Source organism: Chelonia mydas, chromosome 2 (assembly GCF_015237465.2).
Source record: "Chelonia mydas isolate rCheMyd1 chromosome 2, rCheMyd1.pri.v2, whole genome shotgun sequence".
In the NCBI taxonomy this organism is placed as follows: domain Eukaryota; kingdom Metazoa; phylum Chordata; order Testudines; family Cheloniidae; genus Chelonia; species Chelonia mydas.
Window position 1 is genome coordinate 148,269,999 of NC_057850.1, and position 20,874 is coordinate 148,290,872.

Here is a 20,874-nt window from a genome sequence, read left to right on the forward strand (position 1 = left end):
GCACACCAAGAATGGAATCTGTGTGGACAACACATCTCGGAGAACCACCATTACTGTAAGGTAAGTAACCATTCTTTCACCAGGCCAAATGATGAAAAGAGTCTTTAAACACAGCAGAGGAAGCCATTGCAGTTTACCGTTGACATACCGCTTTCATGATTGCATCCGTTTTCTCTTGGGATATTTACCTGAGACATTAACAGGTATAGTGTTTTAGTATTTAATATGAGAGCATAACTTTCTGAAATGGAGAATTATTGTTGGCAGAAACACACTTCTAGTAGAAACTTGTATAATGCTTTCTCTGTGTGGATGCTGGTGATTGTGGAGATTAATCCTCTGTTAGAAAATTACGTGGTTTTGCAACATGATCAGTGTTTTATGAATTCATATTTTTACATTACATAATTGCAAGTCAGAAAATAGATTTTTCAGGCTTCTTCCAGTCTTCAGCGGCTTCAGCAATTGAACATGAATTCTTCTGTACAGAATCAAGTACCACTGCAGCTGGCATTAATATTCAGAGCAGTTCCCTAGCACAACTTGTCAAATTAATATTTGTTACTTTCTGGCGAAGACAGTATTCTGCTGCACTCCTCACAGACTTTGTGAACTCAGATGTTTGTTTCTGTCTACGTGAGGCATGACAAATATACAGACACTTTCCTGTTAATATTTGGCAAACTACAAAGTAGTTGATGCAAAATAATTTAATTGGAAGCGGGATCTTTGTTGTTCTTTCCTTTCAAGCCTTTTGACAGTAAATTTAGAATGTATATAGATGTGTATGTAGCTATTAGCTGCACTACCTTTTACAAAGATGAATCATATGGGACCTACATTCCTTGCCACTTTTGACTGTATCCTGAGTGATTGTAATCAAATATTTGGAAGAACGTGGATGACTGGAGTGATGAGTGCTAGACATGCAAGTTGCTCCTCCTATAGCAGTTAATGTATCAGACACAATAGTTTATAAATGTTACTCCATATATCTATACTCGCATATGTGCAGTAACTGGACGGTTTGTGAAAATGCGTATGTCCAGATCCTTCAAAAAGACTTCAGCACCTAAATAGTTCTGAGTTCAGTGGGACTACTCACATTCTTAAAGTTAATTGTGTACATTTCTGCAGGGATCGGGCTGAAGTCTTATTGGCTTGAAACGCTTCATCCATAAAGTGCCCAGCCACTGCAGATCTGTATGGTGAAGTATAGCCTCATTGAAGCATTTCAGTTTGCTTGACTAATGGATTTCAGTATATCAGAAGGTGGTGCTGGTTGCAAATAGAATATAGGCTATTTGTAGTGCCCTTCCTGGATTCATAAGTATGACACTAGTATGTGCAAGGGACAATGGCTGGTGAGCCTGGTGCCTGCCCCACTGGGCAAGGCTGGGGTGACACAGCAATAACGGAGGAGCTTCCGGGGCTGGGCACTGGCTCCTGTGAGCGGCAGCCTGACATGCAGCTGCTTTTGCCACTGCAGTTGCTGGCCATGGCCCTGCTGGTCTTGCTCATTGTCACCAGAGCCCTGCAGCTCCATGGATATCCGCTTTATATCTGCAGATATAAATTGTGTAGCCACACAGGGCTCTAGCTGTTTGCTGATCAATTTTGCGTTTGAGTTTTGTTTTGAGCACACCGCCAGGATGTCAACGAGGTCCTGGGGCTTGTCCCTTTTGGCATAAATGAACATTTTAAGTGTGAAACTTCTTAGCAAAAAACCCCTGTCAAATCTGAAGTTCTTCTAACAATTAAACTAGTTTGGGGGGGGGGGGGAGTACAAGCACCCACTGCAGCAATTTGACTGTAAATTGAAGTAAAGAACTAAGACTATATAAATACAAAATCTTATTTAAATACAATTTAAAAGTTTTTATCCATCCTGATCTTACTGTTTGTTTTTGTTGTCATGCACTGTGCTTAAGGTGCTTTTGGTAAGATATTAGGCTAAACTATATAAATAAATAAAATGGGGGGTGAGTTACTCTTGATTGCTTGAATACATTGATATGAAGTTGCATTTTTGTGTAGGTAAAAGCATGGCTATAGAGTTGGTATGGGGGGGGGTTTGAAGATCTGGATAGTGTTTTGGATTTTGTTTTTTTATTCTGCTTGTTGCATTTTGTGTGTTTGGTTTTATTGTTTGTTGCTCCAATACTAATTTAACTACAGGGTTTTGTAGCCAGTGCCTTGATTTCTATGTACAACAAGCAAAAAAAAAATTTTAACTTCTAGTGTACATAAATTAAAAAAGAGAGGAGGAGGAATTGTGAAGACACTTTTGAATCATGATAGAATAGGGTCTAACCAGCATGGCTTTTGAACTCTGTTAGAATTTTTTGTCAATAAACATGTGAAAAAGTAGGTACACAGTGAGGAGGTAAATTTGTAGGTGTAACACAATTCTGATTAGTCAAGATTAGGGAAAACTGATGAGTCTTAAGAACAACCTTATAAAGCAACATGAATAGGCAGCATCATGGCAGATTAAATTCATTGTTGACAAGTGTATGGTAAAGCAGGTTGGAAAAAGTAATTTTAACTACTCATGCATACTTGATTCACTCAGGAACGAGTACTTGATCTGAAGAGAGGTCAATGAAAACCTCAAAGTTGTGCCATTCTGTTTCATTCTTGATACACAATGTTTTCAATATTTTCCATCAGTCACCGGGTAAACAGAACGAAGCACAGTCACCAAAACTATATAGCAGAAAAAGTGGAAAGTGGTTCAGAGGGAGATAGAGAATGATCAGTGGCATGGAGACACTGGAGCTGTTTAGGTTTGAAGTGCAAATGAATTGAATGGGACATGATGAATGGTATAGAGAAGGTAGATGGAGATGTTCTCTTTTTTTTTTTTTTTTTTTGCTTCTCTCCGCCTCCCCCCCCCACCCCCAATAATACAAGGAGATAATGAAATTAAAAAGGATTAACTTTAAACAGAGAGATACTTTCACATAGTGCATAGTTAGTCTGTGGGACTCATTGCCTGAAAATACTGCTGAGGCTAAAAATTTAACAAGATTCAAAAAAGTTTGGACATCTGTATGGATAACAAGAATATCTAGTTGTCAGTAAGGATTAAAATGAAAAACCCAAGAGTTTTGGAAGAGATATAAACTCTCATTCTTCAAGACATAAGCAGGCCTGTAAAAGATCACATTAGGAAAAAACTTACTTTACAGGTTATTCTGTAACTGTTTACTGTAGGGTTCTTGCAACTTTTTTCTGAAGCGTCTGGTATTGGCCACTAAAACACAAGACATGGGACTAGATGGACCACTTGTATGATCCACAATGACAATTGCTGTTACAGTATTTTGTCATATTTGTTAAAGTATCACTTAAGTTTCTTTTGAGTCAAAGCAGAGCTTGTTTTGCCTTTGAGTGAAAATTTAATATGAAAGGTAATTTTTTTTAACAACTATTTGCTTTGGTGTTTAGTTTAAAAGGCTACACATACCTTCTCCCAGAAAGTACTAAAGCATTATTTACACAGGTATACACAGTGTATATACAAGCCTCTCTTACTTAAGGTAAGATGTCAGGTTGTTTGAGTCAAGCAGCCGAGATGGGGGTAGGAGGGAAGCAGAGGGTAGAGGAATGAGTATGGGCTGAGATCTGGCAACAAATCAGTGTGTGTGTGTGAGAGTGTGTGAGAGAGAGAGTACTTTTGAGCTCGGAGCCAGGAGGTGAAGGTATTGGACTATGATCTAGCTAGCCGTGCAATGCCCCTTTTGGGCACGGGGATAGCAGAAAGGCAGGAAGAAGGCTCCAGGTAGCAGAAGGGACCAAGGAGACTGCAGATAGCAACCCTGGGGAGGTGCAGGGAGGCCATGATGTGGCAGAATCGGGCAACTGGAGGGGGACTGGGGAAGGAAAGAGGCCAGTTGGAGTGGTGGGGAAGGAGGGGGGCTGGAGAGGACTCAGGGGACTGACCCCGAAGGACAGGGGGTGGGGAGGACACGAGGCTGGGGGGCTCCAGGGACCACTTCGGGGCAGCAGCACAAGGCTGGGGTGGGGGGGGTTCTGGAGGGGCTGTGATGTGCTTGGTGCCCTGACACAAGCAGATCCTGTGGGAATTGGTAGGGCACTTACCAGCTGTGTTATTCGGTAGGGCAGGGCCCATGAGTTGTGGCTCTGTGGCCCGGCCGGCCCTGCTGTCTCCACGAAAACTGGGCAATGCACAAGACAAGGTGAAGACCAAAGAAGAGTTTGACATAGGGCCCCAACAGCACTGCCCTCTGATTAGGCTGCAGAGTGAGCACATGCCACCCCATTGCTCCCTGATTGGAGGGCCAGGGTGTAGAGGAGACACATCAGCCAGGCTCCTACAGGACTCCAAACACAGCACCTGTGCAGCTTCTGGGGTGTGTGGAGACTCTCTCTCCCACCCACCTCCCCACCCCTTCCCCCAGAACTTTACCGCTTGCAACCCTGAATGTTCCTCTGTGCCCCACAGTTTGAAAACTGGGCACTTGTCCTGTTTGCTCTTGCCAAGTGTTGATCAGTTGGCAAGAACAAATGAAACAAATGCCCAGTTTTGCCAAAAAAGTTGGGACCTCTGGGACAGGACTTAAAAAGGGGACTGTCCTGGCCAAAATGGGACATATGGTCACCTACAGATGGTGGATTTTGAGATCAGGTGTGAGAGGATTAGGTGTTTCATCTTCATGTTTTGTGCTTGGTATTGGGCTGTTAAGTTTGCTCTTAATGCACAGGAGTTACTCATTTAAAGCCATGTGAGTAATGTAGTAAATGATTGGTATTTAAAGCTGTTGTCTCAAGTTTAGTAAAAACTTGATCCACATTTTTTCAGACATGTTCTAGGTAGCTTCTGTTTTACTGATCTAGACGCTTTAGATTTCATAATAGCACGTTTATTGTACGCTATGGGAGCACTGGTGTTGCATTGTGTTACAGAGATAAAAACAAACCATATTCTCTTAGCTCTTGGAGAAAGTTGCTGTAAATAGTGTTGTAATTGTGAAATTTTACATTATTCAATTTTTAAAACATATTTTTCATCATTTCTTTTCTCTGTTCTTCCTTTTTATCTTTGACTTTGCATTGTCTTACTAAAACCTATACACAGTAGTGTCATTACAGTGCTTCCTCAGTAGCCCAACAGATACAAAACTGTTTTATTGGATATTTAAAATTCCCGTTTGGGGGCGGCTTATTCTTTACACTTGAGAATTTTTAAAGCAAAATGAAATCTACAAATCCTCTAGCTTGTGAGAATTCTAGCTGGGGCTTGACAGAATAAATGCTGGTTGGGGCTATGGGGTCTCTCCTGCTTGTTCCAGTGCTTGCATGAGCTTAATTTTTGTCATTCAAAATAAAAGAAGTAGGAGAGAAATTCTAACTTTCATTTTTTCCAGAGCAAAATTAAACCTACAAGCTCTTGAGGGCAAAACCAAAATTTTGTTCATGTGTGAGGGAGAGAAGGAGCGAATATCAAGCAGCTGGGAGCTGAAGTGAGGAGACAGAATCATCTATAGTTAGTAATAGGAAACAAGACAAGACAAAACGGAACAAGCAATAGGTCAGCAAGACAGGTGCCACTTATCCCTGGGCTAATTTAGGCTTTTTTTATGTTCTCAGCTTTTTTCTGTTTTAAAAGCACAAAAGTTATTTATTTATTTTTGGGTTTTTTTTAGGTGAAACAATTGCACAACTTACAGATGTAACTAACTTGGATCATCCAGAATCTGATGGCCGGATAACAATTTTTACAGACAAAACGGGAGTAGTAAAAGCTGCAAGATTGCTGCTTTCTTCAGTGACAAAGGTGCTGGTGCTGGCAGACAGAATAGTTATTAAACAAATTATAGCTTCCAGAAACAAGGTACTTAAGTGTCTTTTGTTATTTCTGAAACTATATGTGCTGGAGATGTGAGAGCATTTGATACCAAATGAAGTAATACTTTGCATTACACTTACTATTAAAGAACTATGTTTTTTTCCTCTTGGGTTTAAATATATATATTTTAAGAGAAGAAGCTGTGAAGCTTGTAAAAAAGTCTATTTAGATTCTTTATTTCAGGAAATACGGAAACAAGAGACTTTAGGTCACATTTGCAAATAACTTTTACATACTTTGCTTTATATTCTCTTGTCTGTCAATATGGCTACATCTGTGTAATCTATTAGTGGTACTTCTTGGAGTTGGGGTGGGAAGTAAAACAAAAAATATACCTTGTGGCAGTATTTAACTAATCTACCCAGTGTGTGAAGCGTGGTGGTGGTTGGGCAAGTCTCTAAAGTTATTTTGGTGACTTTGAGCATTGTGTCAAAAGACTTGAGGTGCTGTTTTGTGAGGAGAAAGATGAGGTGGTGTATTAGTGTTCATTTACTTTGGCATGAAAAAAAATTGGCTATTATATTTCCTGTTGGGTGCAAAGGATGGCTGTCGGTAAAATGGCCAATGAAAATCTCTTCTGTTGATCTAGCACGACATTTTTAAACATGTTTCCAGCAACAAAAATTATTACCTCATCTACCTGTGTGTCTCTCATATCCTGGGCCCAATATGGCTACAACAACACTGCAAACACAAATGTTATGTGATTTAACTTTTTGAGTCTTAAATATCTTCAATTGGTGAAGTAAAAAAAAGATTTAGGAAATATACCTTAATTTTAATGTTGGTTGTTTCATATATACAATTAATCAAACTTAAGTGCAAGAAATAAAGCCAAATGGTAATACTAGCTAGGGCTGTTAAGTGATTAAAAAAATTAATTGTGATTGATTGCGTGATTTAAACAACAATAGAATACCATTTATTTTAAATATTTTTGGATGTTTACTACATTTCAAATATATTAATTTCACTTACAACACAATACAAAGTGTACAGTGCTCACGTTATATTTATATTTGATTACAAATATTTGCACTGTACAAAACAAAATTATTTTTCAGTTCACCTCATACAAGTACTTTAGTGCAATCTCTTTATCATGAATGTTGAACTTTAAAAATGTAGAATTAGGTACAAAAAAAAACTGCATTCAAAAATAAAACAATGTAAAACTTTACATGTAAAACTACAAGTACACTGAGTCCTACTTCTGGGTCAGCCAATCACTCAGACAAACAAGGTTGATTACAATTTGCAGGAGATAATGCTGCCTGCTGCTTGTTTACAGTGCCACCTGAAAGTGAGAACAAGCGTTCGCATGGCACTGTTGTAGCTGACGTTGCAAGATATTTACGTGCCAGATGCGCTAACGATCCATATGTCGCTTCATGCTTCAACCACCATTCCAGAGGACATGCGTCCATGCTGATGACTGGTTCTTCTTGATAACGATCCAAAGCAGTGCAGACTGACGCATGTTCATTTTCATCATCTGAGTCAGATGCCACCAGCAGAAGGTTGATTTTAATTTTTGGTGGTTTGGGTTGTGTAGTTTCTGCATCAGAGTGTTGCTCTTTTAAGACTTCTGAAAGCATGCTCCACACCTCGTCCCTCTCAGATTTTGGAAGGCACTTCAGATTCTTAAACCTTGGGTCGAGGGCTGTGTCTATTTTTAGAAATCTCACATTGGTACCACCTTTGCGTTTTGTCAAATCTGCTGTGAAAGTGTTCTTAAAATGAACATGTGCTGGGTCCTCCTCTTAGACTGCTATAACAAGAAATACATGGCAGAATGCAGGTAAAACACAGAGCAGGAGACGTACCATTCTCCCCCCAAGGAGCTCAGTCAAAATTTAGTTGACTCATTATTTTTTTAACAAGCATCATCAGCACGGAATCATGTCCTCTGGAATGGTGGCCAAAGCATGAAGGGGCATACGAATGTTTAGCATATCTGGCATGTAAATACCTTGCAACGCCAGCTACAAAAGTGCCATGTGAATGCCTGTTCTCACTTTCAGCTGACATTGTAAATAAGAAGCAGGCAGCAGTATCTCCTGTCAATGTAAACAAACTTGTTTGTCTTAGCAATTGGCAGAATAAGACGTAGGACTGAGTGGACTTGTAGCCTCTAAAGTTTTATGCTGTTTTGTTTTTGAGTGCAGTTATGTAACCAAAAAAAATCTGCATTTGTAAGTTACTTTCACAATAAAGAGATTGCACTTCAATACTTGTATGAAGTGAATTGAAAATGTAGGAAAATATCTAAAAATTTAATACATTTCAGTTGATATTCTAAGTGTGATTAATGGCAATTAATTTTTTTAGTCGCTATTAATTTTTTTGAGTTAATCATGTGAATTAACTGCGATTAATTGACAGCCCTAGTTAATAATTTTAAATTAGTAAATTTCTGCAAAGGTGAACAGTATGATGCCATTGTTGCATTAATGACAGTAACTTGAAGGATTCTTCTGAGCAGATTCAACTATGCCTGCTCCTGCTTGGACTATCGATGGTCCTACTGCTGTCAACCATCTTTGGCAGTCAAATATGTAAATAAATGAGAATGTGATCTGGATGGCACAAGATACCAAGATAATTCCCATACTTCTTGCTTAGACTTAAACAAGAAGAACTGGAAGTATTTGTACATAAGCTAAATGCTGTGTCTTATTTGGCAGCACAGAGACTTGATGGGATCAGTCTCGTGACTGGCATATTGGTACAGAGAAGTATGAATTGTTCAGGAAGAACAGGTGCAATAAAAAGGGAGTAGGTGCTGTATATAGTCTTGATGTATAATGCACTTGATTTGAGGTCCAGAAGAAGGTGAGAGGCAGAGCAGTTGAAAGTCTCTGTGAAAAGATATAAAAAGAGTTTATAAAAAAAAAAAAAAAAAAAGTGGGGGATAACATCATGGTAGGGGTCTATTGTAGACCACCAAATTGGGAAGTGGTGGTGGATGAAGCATTTCTAGAACAAATAATAGAAATATTGAAAACACAAGACCTGGTTGTAATGGGGGACTTCAATTGCCCAGAGATCTGTTGGAAAAATAATACTGCAAAACACAGTATTTCCAGTATGTTTTTGGAATGTACTGGGGACAACATTTTTGTTTCAGAATGTCAGGAAGTAACCAGAGGGACAGCCATTTTAGACTTAATGCTGACCAACAGGGTGGAATTGGTGGCGACTGTGAAGGTGGAAGGCAATTTGGGTGAAAGTAATCATGAAATGGTAGCTTTCATGATCCTAAGGAAAGGAAGGAGTTAGAGCAGCAGAATGAGGATAATGGACCTGAAAGAAGCAGACTGCAGCAAACTCAGAGAACTGATGGGAAGAAAATCTAAGGGAAAAAGTTGTTCAGGGGAGCTGGCAGTTTTTCAAGGAGACTATATTAAAAGCAAAACTGCAAACTCTCATGATGCAAAGAAGAAATAGGAAAAATAGTAAGATGTCAATATGGCTCCATGAGGTGCTCTTTAATGATCTGAAAATCAAAAAGCAATCCTACAAAAAGTGGAAATTTGGATGAATTGCTTAGGAGGATTACAAAAGAAGAACACAGGCATCTAGGAATAAAATCAGAAAGACTGCAGCACAAAATGAATTACACCAAGCAAGGGACATAAAAGGAAACCAAAGAGGTTTAATACATTAGGAGCAAGAGAAAGGTGAAGCCAAGTGTAGGTCTTTCACTTAATGGGGAAGGAGAGCTAAAAATTGATGACCTCTAGAAGGCTGAGGTGTTTAATGCCTATTTTGCTGCAGTGTTCACTAAAGACATTAATGGTGACCAGATACTCAGCATAATTATTAACAACATCAAGGTGGAAGGAACACAAACCAAAATAGGGAAAGAACAGATATCTAAAGAATATTTAGTTAAGTTAGATACACTGGACCCTCACTAGAACATGGGGTTCGGGATCCATGCGCGATACCGCGTTATAGCAAGGGCAGTGTTACCATGGATCCCAATTTAGATATTTAAATTTGGGATCCATTGCCGCAACTGTGCTATATGCGAATCCGCGCTCTAGCGATGCGCGCTCTAGCGAGGGTCCGCTGTATATTCAAATTGGTAGGTCCTGATGAAATTCACCCTAGAGTCCTTAAGGAACTAGCTGAAGCGATCTCAGAACTGTTAGCAGTCATGTTTGAAAACTCATGGAGGACTGGGGAGAACCAGTGGTCTGGAGAAGAGCAAACATAGTACCAGTCTTTAAAAAGGGGAATAAAGAGGACCTGGGGCACTATAAACTAGTCAGCCTAACTTTGATACCTGGAGAGATACTGGAACACATTATTAAAAAAACAATTTGTAAGCATCTAGAGGATAATAGGGTTATAAGGACTATTCAACATGGATTTTTCAAGAACAAATCATGCCAGAACAACCTAATTTCCTTTTTTGGCAGGGTTGCTGGCCTAATGGATAGGAGGGAAGCAGTACACTGGATATATCTTGATTTTCAGTAAAGCTTTTGACACAATTTCACATGACATTGTCATAAGCAAACTAGAGAAATACGGTCTATGTGAAATTACTATGAGGTAGATGGACAACTGCTTGAAAGACCATAAAAACTGTAGTTACCAATGGTTTGCTTTCAAACTGGGTGGGCATATCTAATGGAGTTCCGTTGGGTCCAGTCTTGGGTCTGGTACTGGTCAATATTTTCATTAATGGAATGGAGTATTTATAAAATTGGCAGATGACACTAAGATGGGAAGAGGGTTGTAAGCACTTTGGAGGGCAAGATTAAAATTCCAAATGACCTTGACAGGTTGGAGAATTGGTCTGAATTCAACAAGACTAAATTCAGTAAAGACGAGCAAAGTACTTCAAATGCTCAACTACAAAATAGAGAATAACTGGCTAGACAGTAGTACAGCTGAAAAAAATGGAGGGCTTATAGTGAATCAGGAGTATGAGTCATCAGTGTGACGCAGTTGCAAACAGGCTAATGTCATTCTGGGGTGTATTAACAGGAGTTTTGTATGTGAGACGTGGGAGATAATTGTCCTGCTCTACTTGGCATTGGTGAAGCTTCAGCTGGAATACTGTATCCAGTTCTGGGCACCACACTTTAGGAAAGATGTGCACAAATTCGAGAGAGTCCAAACTGTGTTTCCTCTAAGGTGTGCGCCTGCAAGGCCGCGCAGGAAACCATCAAGGACCGTGCACCTGATTACTACAGCCGCACAGGTGCACCCACAGGGGTGTAGCCACAGGGGAGTGTAGGGTGAGCTGGGGAATAGGGATGAGGTGGGGGGCAGTGATGGGGGAGCATGAGGCATGGAGGTCTATGGTGGGGAGACACCTGGCCCCAGCCGTGGGGCTACAGTGAGGAGAGACGCCTCTCCCCCAGCTCCAGGGCTGCGGCAGGGATGGGAGAGACGCCTCTCCCCCAGCTCCAGGGCTGCGGCAGGGATGGGAGAGACGCCTCTCCCCCAGCTCCAGGGCTGCGGCAGGGATGGGAGAGACGCCTCTCCCCCAGCTCCAGGGCTGCGGCAGGGATGGGAGAGACGCCTCTCCCCCAGAGTCCCTTCTGGCCTTGATCTGAGGCTCCTGACAGTGCACCCATACAGGAGCTCACCCACACACAGCTCCACCAAGCACCCCCTCAGAAAGTGCTCACACCCTGCAGCAGACACGCACGCACACAATCTCTGCTTTGCCTTTGTCCTCCTTGGCGCCCGATCTCTCCGGATATCACAATAACAGATGTAAGATAAGTCTTACAGGAACCTCTCTGCTGGGCTCCCCTAATCCTGTGTCCAGGACCCTGCTGGGTTTCCTTGTTAGACAAACTGTCCACTCCTGACTCCTGGTCACTTGCGCTATCAAATCTCCCGGGCACTTTCTCCAGATGGAGAGTGCTTCACCTCTGAGAGATGTCCAGGTTTCCTTCCGAACACATGCACCAACCTGTCACCACATAAGCCCCGGCCAGCTCAGGTAGGCATTTTTCTTGCTCTCACTTTTCTGTAGCTCCCCAATAAATTATCCTGAGTAGCACTATTCCTTTGTATAGGCCGTCAGGCCTCCAGACATTCCACGTTTCAGATCTGGCAGCACCAAGGTAGGAATATATCAAAAATGTGCATTGCACATGTGTTGTTTATTAACTATTTCTACCATGCAATTTTGCAATTGACAGACTTTAGGGTGTTCCGTTGTGGATTACAGAACACGCACGCACACACACATTGCTTCAATTAAGTTAAACACATACACTCTCACACCTCCTTGCTTTCATTCATCTGAGCGGTGCCTGCAATTATCTAATAACCTGTTTTATAGGTCAGACAAGAACCGTGAAGATAGGAATTGGGTAATCTACAAGAAATCTCTCTTTTTTTTTTTTTTTTTTTTTTTTTTTTTTCCTAAGGGAGATCCTGAGTTACAGCAATTAAATGTTTCTGTTCTTTGTTCTGCGGTACCTCTGGTTACATGTGATTTTTGGGGCTAAGCAATATTTTATCTGCCAAAAATATATACCTTATTGAGTCTGAGCCACATCCTAAACCAAGATTTATACAAAACTGTGAAATACCACAAATTACTACCTTTACTACCAGAGAAAAAATACATTCAAGACACGGTAGAGTTTTAATTTCCTTTGGGTGGGGAATCTCAGTTTAAGTTCAGCTGTGCACTGCCAGCCACTAGATTAAATTTTGAGCAAAGGGAACTGCAACCTGAAATATGGGTTGCACATTATATGATTTCATTGTTTTCTGTCCTTCAGAAAAGCCAGTTACGTTCATAAGACGTCAGTCTATGCATTTGCAATAGTGATAAGGAAGCCGTTCTAATATGGTAAGCTTGAAGGGCCAAATCCTCAGCTGGTGTACAGCAGCCATGTCGTCAATGGAACTACTTCGATTTACACAAGCTGAGGTTTGGGCCCTAAATGTCAGATTCCAGGAAATGTATATGTATGTTTTGTTTCTGTTGGTGGTGCACATCTGCACGCTACCTCAGTATTGGTGCTGCACATAACAAAATTCGTTCTGCAAATGGATGGAAAAGTTAGAGGGAACACTGAGTCCAACTACCTGTAAGGGATGGTCTAAGGCAGTGGTCCCCAAACTGTGGGGCGCAGGGTTCCTCCCCAGGGTGGCGCAGAGGAACATTTAGAGGGTGCGGAGGGGCAGGGAGGAGTGTCACCCAGCCCTGCTCTGCTTATGGCCCCAGCCATGACCGTGGTTCCCGTCAGGTTCCGGGGGCGGGGGAGGGAGCAGAAAAAGTTTGGGGACCAATGGGCTAGGGTTACTTGGTTCTGTCTCAGCGCAGGGGGCTGGACTTTGATTTCTCAAGGTCCCTTCCAGCCCTACATTTCTATGATTCTTTAGAAATCTGCCCTGAAGTGTAGACCATTGGTTCTTGACGGGGGTGGGGGGGCCGCGAGCCGCTTCATGCAGGTCGCAGGGCCCCATAACTGGAGCCGCAAGCCCAGCGCTCCTTTTGAGACTAAAGCCTGGAGCGGCTGGCTAAATCCTTGAGGCTCAAGCCCAGGCACACACCATGAGGCTAAAGCCAGGAGCTATGGGGCTAAAGCCCAGAGCCACAAGCCCCGATGCTCCCACAGAGCTAAATAGGATGCTTGGACTTTGAAAACCCTTTTTTTAAAGTAGGGAAACTGGATCTTCTAAAACTTATTTCTTCAGATACTGGGAGAAAAGGGAAATGGTTTTGTTCTGAGAGGAAAGGGAATATAAAATGTTTATTCTTGTTGGCTTTCAGAACAAATGGGTCTCATATTTTGATTGAAACAGAATGATTTAAAATATTTTTCCATCTACAAGAAAAGAGCTTTTCTCCACCTTTTCCTTCATTTCCAACACTTGAAATAATGGTCTTACATGACCCAATTGATCTGTATATAATCCAAGCACTCTGTCTCTCAACTCATAGCATTTGGTAGTCAAATTTCCTCCTTCTCTGTTTACTGAAGGAGCAGTTTTATTGCAAAGTTTTGTTAAAGATGAAATTAAGAAAGTAAATAATTACTATTCATTAATAGATAAAATGTAGCTTAATATGTAAATGTATGAAAATGTGCTTTAGAAGCTTCTGCACAACACTTTCTATGCTTTTAGGAAAATTCCTAATTTTATCTTACTCTGCTGCAGTTTTACAGGTTACAAATAGCCATCATAACTAATTTTCTTCAACATATTACAGGTTCTTGCAACAATGGAACAGCTAGAGAAAGTGAGTAGTTTTCAAGAGTTTGTGCAAATATTCAGTCAGTTTGGAAATGAAATGGTGGAGTTCGCCCATTTAACTGGAGACCGACAAAATGTAAGTACTGATGAAAAGCTTCAAGGTTTATTTCAAGTAATTGTGACTTTTGGCTCTATTCAACAGTGGTGTTTGGGTTCTTTTTTTTAAAGGAAAAATGATTGTGGTGTGACTAAAAAAAAAACAATGAATACTTGTATCCTTATCCTGCAGACGTTTCCAAAACCCAGTTTCCTTTCCCCTCCTCTCACTGGGGAGCGCCATTCTTAGCGCATCATTTTCCAGAAGCAAGGGGTGGAGCTATGTAAATAGCCTGCTCTGGCATCTGATAACCAAATTGCCAGTATTTTATCATTTGAAAGCTGCCAAAACAGGTGCTTAACTCCATGTTCTTGTTACTTAATACCTTGCATGTAATGCAGATGAGCACCTTCACCGCAATCCCAAGGCACAGTCTTCTCAAAGAACAGCATCAAACAAGCTACAGATAATTAGGGAAACTCCAGCCTGGAAACTACAGCTTTTCCTTTTCTCCTAAGTCTCACTGGCAGTTGAACCCTGTGAAGGGACAGATATTCCCCGAGTCAGTGACACATTAAGGCTAAATATTGCCCAGATCGAACGAAGACTGTGATCTGTTTGTGTATTTCTTGCTGAAGTTACTGCAAAATTTTGATTCTCTTTGGAGAGTGTGGCTTGATCACTGATGATTAATTCTGCTTTAATCCATCAGCAACTGTTTTGAAGGAATATAAGGAAGCCAGGCCTCTTTCCTGAAATGGTCATTTTGTATTTTGGGCTTCAATATGCTGCTGTCTCATAGTTTTATCAGGGGGAAACATCACTGTCGGTGTTTTCATTATGTTTAATAACACTAGGCGTGTGTGCAAAACTTTAGGTATGTTCATTGTTCTCAGGGTGAAATGTGAACATCTCAGAGAAACAAGGCACTGTTTCCTTCAATGTACTCTAGAGGCTTGACCTTGTGTTCTGCATTTGTTTAAGAGTTTTTAAGATCAGAAGGGACCATTATGATGATTTATCTGCCTAACTGCGACCAGTTAATTTCACTTAGTAATTCTTGCATCAAACGCATAACTTCTGGCTGATGAAATACAATCTTGTCATAAAGCACTCTCCCTCCCCCCCCCTTCTTTCCCATTCCCCTCAACACTTGCTTAACTACTACAATGATCAAGGCTGACTATGATTAACTGTGAACACTTTTCCAGAAGCTTAGTGAAAACTAATTTGGGCGTATTTACACTTTTGCTATTCAGAAAACTATGCAGTGATTGGGCTATTGAACATTACTTGATTTGTGAAAATTATGGTAGAATTATGCTAAGCATAGTAGTAATTTGTTTTTTTTTTATGGCTACATCTTGCAAAGGGATCCACTCTGGCAAACCCTTATGCCCACAAGGAGCCTTGTTGAAGTCAGAAGTCTGTGGATGTGGGTGCAGTTAAAGGGTTGGGGCCTTAGTAGCTTGTTATTAGACATACAGATTTAACACATGTACTGTGTGCAGGGGTGTGGATGCTGAATTTCAGAAGTAATTCAGATTTTTTTTTAAAGCTGTGCTCTACTCAGCTGCTACTAAAGACAGGTCAAAACTGTTTACGTAAGAATTATGAGTGTGTCCTGATGGAACACTGCATCTCATTCTTCCTGTAAGGATGCTGAAAATGAATTGTTTCAGCTTTACTAGAAGCCAAATAATCTTAACACTTTTTGAGGAGGACCAGTTACTGATGACCATTATCAGAAATGGGTCATTTTCCTAATAGAGACTGTCCCTGCTCTAAAGAGCTTATAGTCTAAATGCACTTAAATACCAGTAAATGTTGGGGTAAAGGAATGCAATGGAAAAGCGAAGTGATTTCACAGATGTAAGTAGCTTTTGATTAGCATCACTACATTTCTATTTTAAAAAAAAAACTGTTTCCTGCCTTTTTAAGTGTTTTCTAATTAAGTTTTCCCACCTTATTTTTTTTTTTTTAAGAAATTGCTTTCATATTTTTTATGTTGACAGGACAGTATTTACATAATGCTTACTAAATACTGGTAACTGGAAAAGTTGTAGACACTTTTTTTTAAAAAAAAAAAAAGGAAGTTTTTAAAAATCCTGAAAGCTAAAACCAGAGTGGGGTTAAAATCCCTAAAGATACCATTATTGCAGGATTCTGACTGCTTTGTCTCAGCTCCCTGCTGTGAGACAGGCAGAACTCTACACTCAGAGCAATAAAACTTTGAAGAGCTGTGGCAGCGACCACAGAGCTCGACTCTTAGTAATTTTTAAGCCTGCCAGTCAGTTCTGTTACCTGGCCAGTGAAAGGATTCCTTCTGTAGCCTGCCACCTCTTTCTTATTTCTGGTTTTCCTTCTGATTCAATCCTTAGTATATCATAGGAGCCTTCATTTCCTGCTAAATCAGGAATTATCTGGAAAGTTTCAAGGGTGGTGCTTAAGCTTTGTGGTGTTGCATTACCATGAGCAAAGAATGATTGCCCTTATAAAGAGGGGATGGCGGCCCTTTTATGCTCCTAAAAATCTTTCAGTCTTGGTAGAGTTCTGCTTGCCTCACACTAGGGGTCTAAGACTAAAAGTGAGAATCGTGCAAGATAACATCAGAAAGGCAGAATTACAAAGATAGTGACTTTCCCTTATATTCTATGTAGATAATTTTTTCAGTAAAGTTAAGCTTCTAGCAATTGCCTAAAAAATGCCGAGTACATAATGTCATTTGCTATAGAATCAGGCTCCTGAGTTTTAAAGGGAAGAGGTCTTTGTAGCTGTCCTGCAGAATTCCTAAGACTTCCTTCTCTCCTTTAATGCAACTGAGCAGCTGGAGGAAAGGTTACTTACCTGTACCGTAACTTGAGTTCAAGGTGTTTTTGTCCCGGTGGTGCTCCACCATAGGATGTGTATGGGTCTGTGCACCTTCCACTGGAGATTGTTAATAGCAGTGTCCACAGGTCTGTGCCTGTGCAATGGATTGCCTCATGCTCCCGGGTGAGGTATTATGGGGAGGCTTGGACCCATGGCCTGTTCAGTTCCTTCTCAGCTATGGTGGCTGGAAGACTCCACAGCAGGTAGGAAGGAGGGCAGAAAGGTAGAGCACCCAGAGGGACAAAACACCTTGAGGAACTCCAAGTTACTGTACAAGTAAGTAACCTCTCCTTGGGGTGTATGTCCCTATGGGTGCTTCACCAAAGGAGCCTCCCATGTGGCATGTCAGTGTGGAGGCGGGTGCTAAGGAGGCGAATTCAAGACAGTTCAGAGGACTGCATCACCAAAGATTGTCACCTCTGGATGCACGTCTGATCGTGTAATGTTTGGCAAACGTGAACTGCGGACCAGGTTGCAGCCCCGCAGATTTCTGCTATGGTCGCATCTTAAAGGAGGGCTATAGAGAAGGACTGAGCCCTCGTGGAGTGGGCTGTCATTGTGAGGGTGATGTATCCCACCAGTTTCATAGTAAGTTCAGATACCATGTGATACCCACTGTGACAGTCTATACCCCTATATGCACCCCTTTTACAGGACTAGGACAAATTTTGTACAAAGTATGCCTTAGGAGGTATCATTTGAAAAACCCATAATTTGCTGATCATTATTGTCCTGGTAAAATGTGTAGCGACATTGCATGTAAAGTTATAGGATTCCTCTGTATGGTATTACTAATACATGTTCCAAGTCTGGGGGGAGCAGCGACAAACCAATTCCCCAGAGAAAAAAAGGCTAACCAACACCTCAGCCAGGCGTCATCAAAATCAAATGGACCGTCAACTGATTAAGTGGCTGTTCTTTGGCGGGAAGGAAGATGTGGGTGAAAATCTACATCTTGACAAAGAAACAGCTTGGGGTTCCCATCCACACAGACATGCTTTCTCCTGAACCTCTGCTGGTGGTGATTCCTGAAGAAGAGAAAACTATAAAAGGAGATGCCCCAAATTATTCCTCCCTTTCTCTCTATCCATGGCATCCACAGTACCTGAAGAACAAAGGAAACAGCTTTGGACTGGAGAGGGATCCTGTCTGAAAGAAATTCAGCCAGGTAGACTGTTGGAACATGTGGTGAGAGAGACTGCTTTTAATTCACTTAGCTTGTGAAGTTAGGCATTAGTTGTGTTTTACTTTTATTTTCTTGTAACCAATTTTGACTTTTATGCCTCATTATTTGTAATCACTTAAAATCTATCCTTCTGTTGTTAATAAACTTGTTTTGTTGTTTTATCTAAACCAGTATGTCTGGATTGATGTTTGGGAAACTTCATTTGGTATAACAGAATTTGTGCATATCATTTTCTATTAATAAAATGACAGACTTTATATGAGCTTGTATTGTCCAGGAGAGGGCTGGGCAGTACAAGACGCACCTTTCTAGGAGAAAGTCTGGGACTGGGAATTTGCTGGTTTTGCTCTGCAGTGTAATTCATTAGTGGCTGGCCATAGCACGCACACAATATAATTGGGAGTAACTTACATGCTGGAGGCTGTGCGCGCACAGACAAGGAGTGGTAGCTCTCACAGCAAAACAGTGTAAAAGGCATCCCAGGTTGGAGAATTGAGGGGGGACAGCTATTCATCAGTCCAGATTGTACCTTGGGTAATGTCAGTTTGAGTGGAAATTGGCCATCCATTCATCTTTTTGGTAAAGGACACACAAAGTATGAGCAAGTCCTAAAGGTCTTAGTGCTGTCAAGGTAGATGGTGAGGGCCCTCCTGACATCTGTGGAGGGCCCTCACCATCTAATTTGTGGAGAATATCTTCCTCCCTTTAGGTGTGGGGCTTAGGATAAAATACTGATAAATGGATCTCTTGTGTGATATGAAATTTCACCCAGACTTTAGGAAGGAATCAAGGATGGGGGTGCAGCATGTCTTGGTCTCAGTAGAAGATGGTGTATGGTAGGTCTGCCATGAGTACCCTTAAATCACCCATTCTTTTGGCCAAGTTGATGGCAATCAGGAATGAAGTCTTGAGATAGGAGAGTGAGCAGGTAGCCATTGACACAAATGTAGGCCATTCCTCAAGGCATTGAGGACCAGTTTGAGGTCCCATAGAGGTACAGAGTTCTGGATAAGAGGGAATACATTGTATAAACCCATAAGGAATGTTGCCATGGTTAGACTGGCAAAGACTAAAACCCCTTTGATAGGTGAGTAGAAGGCTGTAATGGCAGCCAGGTGTACTCTAATTGAATTCATTGACAGACCTTGTGCCTTGAGGTCCAACCGGTAATATAGGATCACTGAGAGTAGCGCTTCTGAGGCTTGTCAAGAGTGGTGACAGCACCAGGAATGAGTGTTTTCACTTTTGCAGATAAGTCTTACAAGTAGTCAGTTTCCTGCTACACAAGAGGACCGACAGAACGTTAGCTGAGCAGTTCAACTCTATGCCCAAGAACTGCTGAGGAGCCATAGTTTTAGGTTCAAAGATGAGAGATTCGGATGATTCTAGGTGCTGGGACTCCGTGACAGGAGATTTCCTCCCCCAGTCCCTCCAAAGGGAAGGCAGAGAGGCATCACCACAGAGATCTGAAGCAGATCCGAGTTCCACACTTGTTTCAGCCGCGAAGGTGCAATCAAAGATAGGGCAATGGCTTTCTTACATCAATTTGATTGAGGTCCTCAGGATTGGAGGTATAGCTGTGTAGGCATAGAGCAGGATGCACGACCAAGGTAGCAGCAGGTCATCTCCCATGGAGCTGTGGCTGCATCCTTTCTTGGACCAGAAAAAGCAACATTTCACATTGGTTGAGGTTGCAAAGAGGTTTACCTTCGGGAGGCTCAGGTGTGACAGATTCTTTGGAAGAAGGAGCAGTTGAGCTCTGAGCTCCCACTTGTGGTCCTGATCTGAGCTCCTGCTCACTGAGTCTGCAACTGTGTTCTAAAGGCCCTGTAGATAAACTGCAGAACTTTCTAAGTGATGGAAGAGACAACAGTTCCACGGCCTTGGTGGTTCTGCAAATAAGAATTGGGATCTTGCTCCCCTTCTTTGGTGTACATAGTATATAGCTGTCCTGTTGTCCAATATTACCCTGATAGAAGGGCCTGCTGTGTCATGAAAGAAGTGCTGACATGCATAGCAGACTGCTCTTAGTTCCAGGATGTTGATGGGGAACAATCTCTTATGGGGACCCATTTGCCCTGTGCTCTGGCACCCTATTCATGCGCCCCCCTACCCAAGAGAGAAGCATTTGTGATAAGAATTTTCAAAAGTGGTAGATGTGAAAATGGGATTCCCATTCAGGGGGTGTTTCCACTGCCTGAGAGAGTCTAGTACCTCTGGAGGCACAGTGATTCATTTGGAAAGACTGTGTCTGTTTGAGGTGTATGTAGGCCTTAGCCAGGCCTGAAGGCATCTGAGATGCAGTCGTGCATGTGATATAATGAACATGGAGACCAACGTGTGACCAAGGATTGTAGACAGGCCCTTGTAGTTGTTTGGGGGTTGTGCTGTAGAGCAGAGTTCAGGCTGGATGTAGTGGAAAATCTGTCCTTGGGCTGGTAGACCCTGGTGGTTAGGGAGTCTAGTGCAGCCCTGATGAAGTCTATCTGCTGGACAGTACTGTTGGGATATTTTAGGGTTAAGTATAACAATAAGCTGCTAATGTGCTGACATGGCATTAGGGGACAAAGGCATATGTAGGCAGTATTTCTTTGTCTAATACATAAATTGCAGATTCTTTCCTTCTCTGTTGCTTGTAAGGGTTGATAAGGATGC

The 20,874-nt window shown here is 41.6% G+C and overlaps 1 protein-coding gene across 4 annotated transcripts in view; it reads left to right on the forward strand.

Annotated features, from left to right (window-relative positions):
* The window catches only part of CTNNAL1 (catenin alpha like 1), a 131,003-nt gene that overhangs the window by 35,624 nt on the left and 74,505 nt on the right, over positions 1-20,874 (forward strand). For all 4 annotated transcript variants that reach the window (XM_037893398.2, XM_043540314.1, XM_043540315.1 and 1 more), the window contains exons 3-4: positions 5,673-5,860; positions 14,082-14,201. In XM_037893398.2, coding sequence (XP_037749326.1) covers positions 5,673-5,860; positions 14,082-14,201 — 308 coding nt within the window. The remainder of the gene's footprint in view (positions 1-5,672; positions 5,861-14,081; positions 14,202-20,874) is intronic.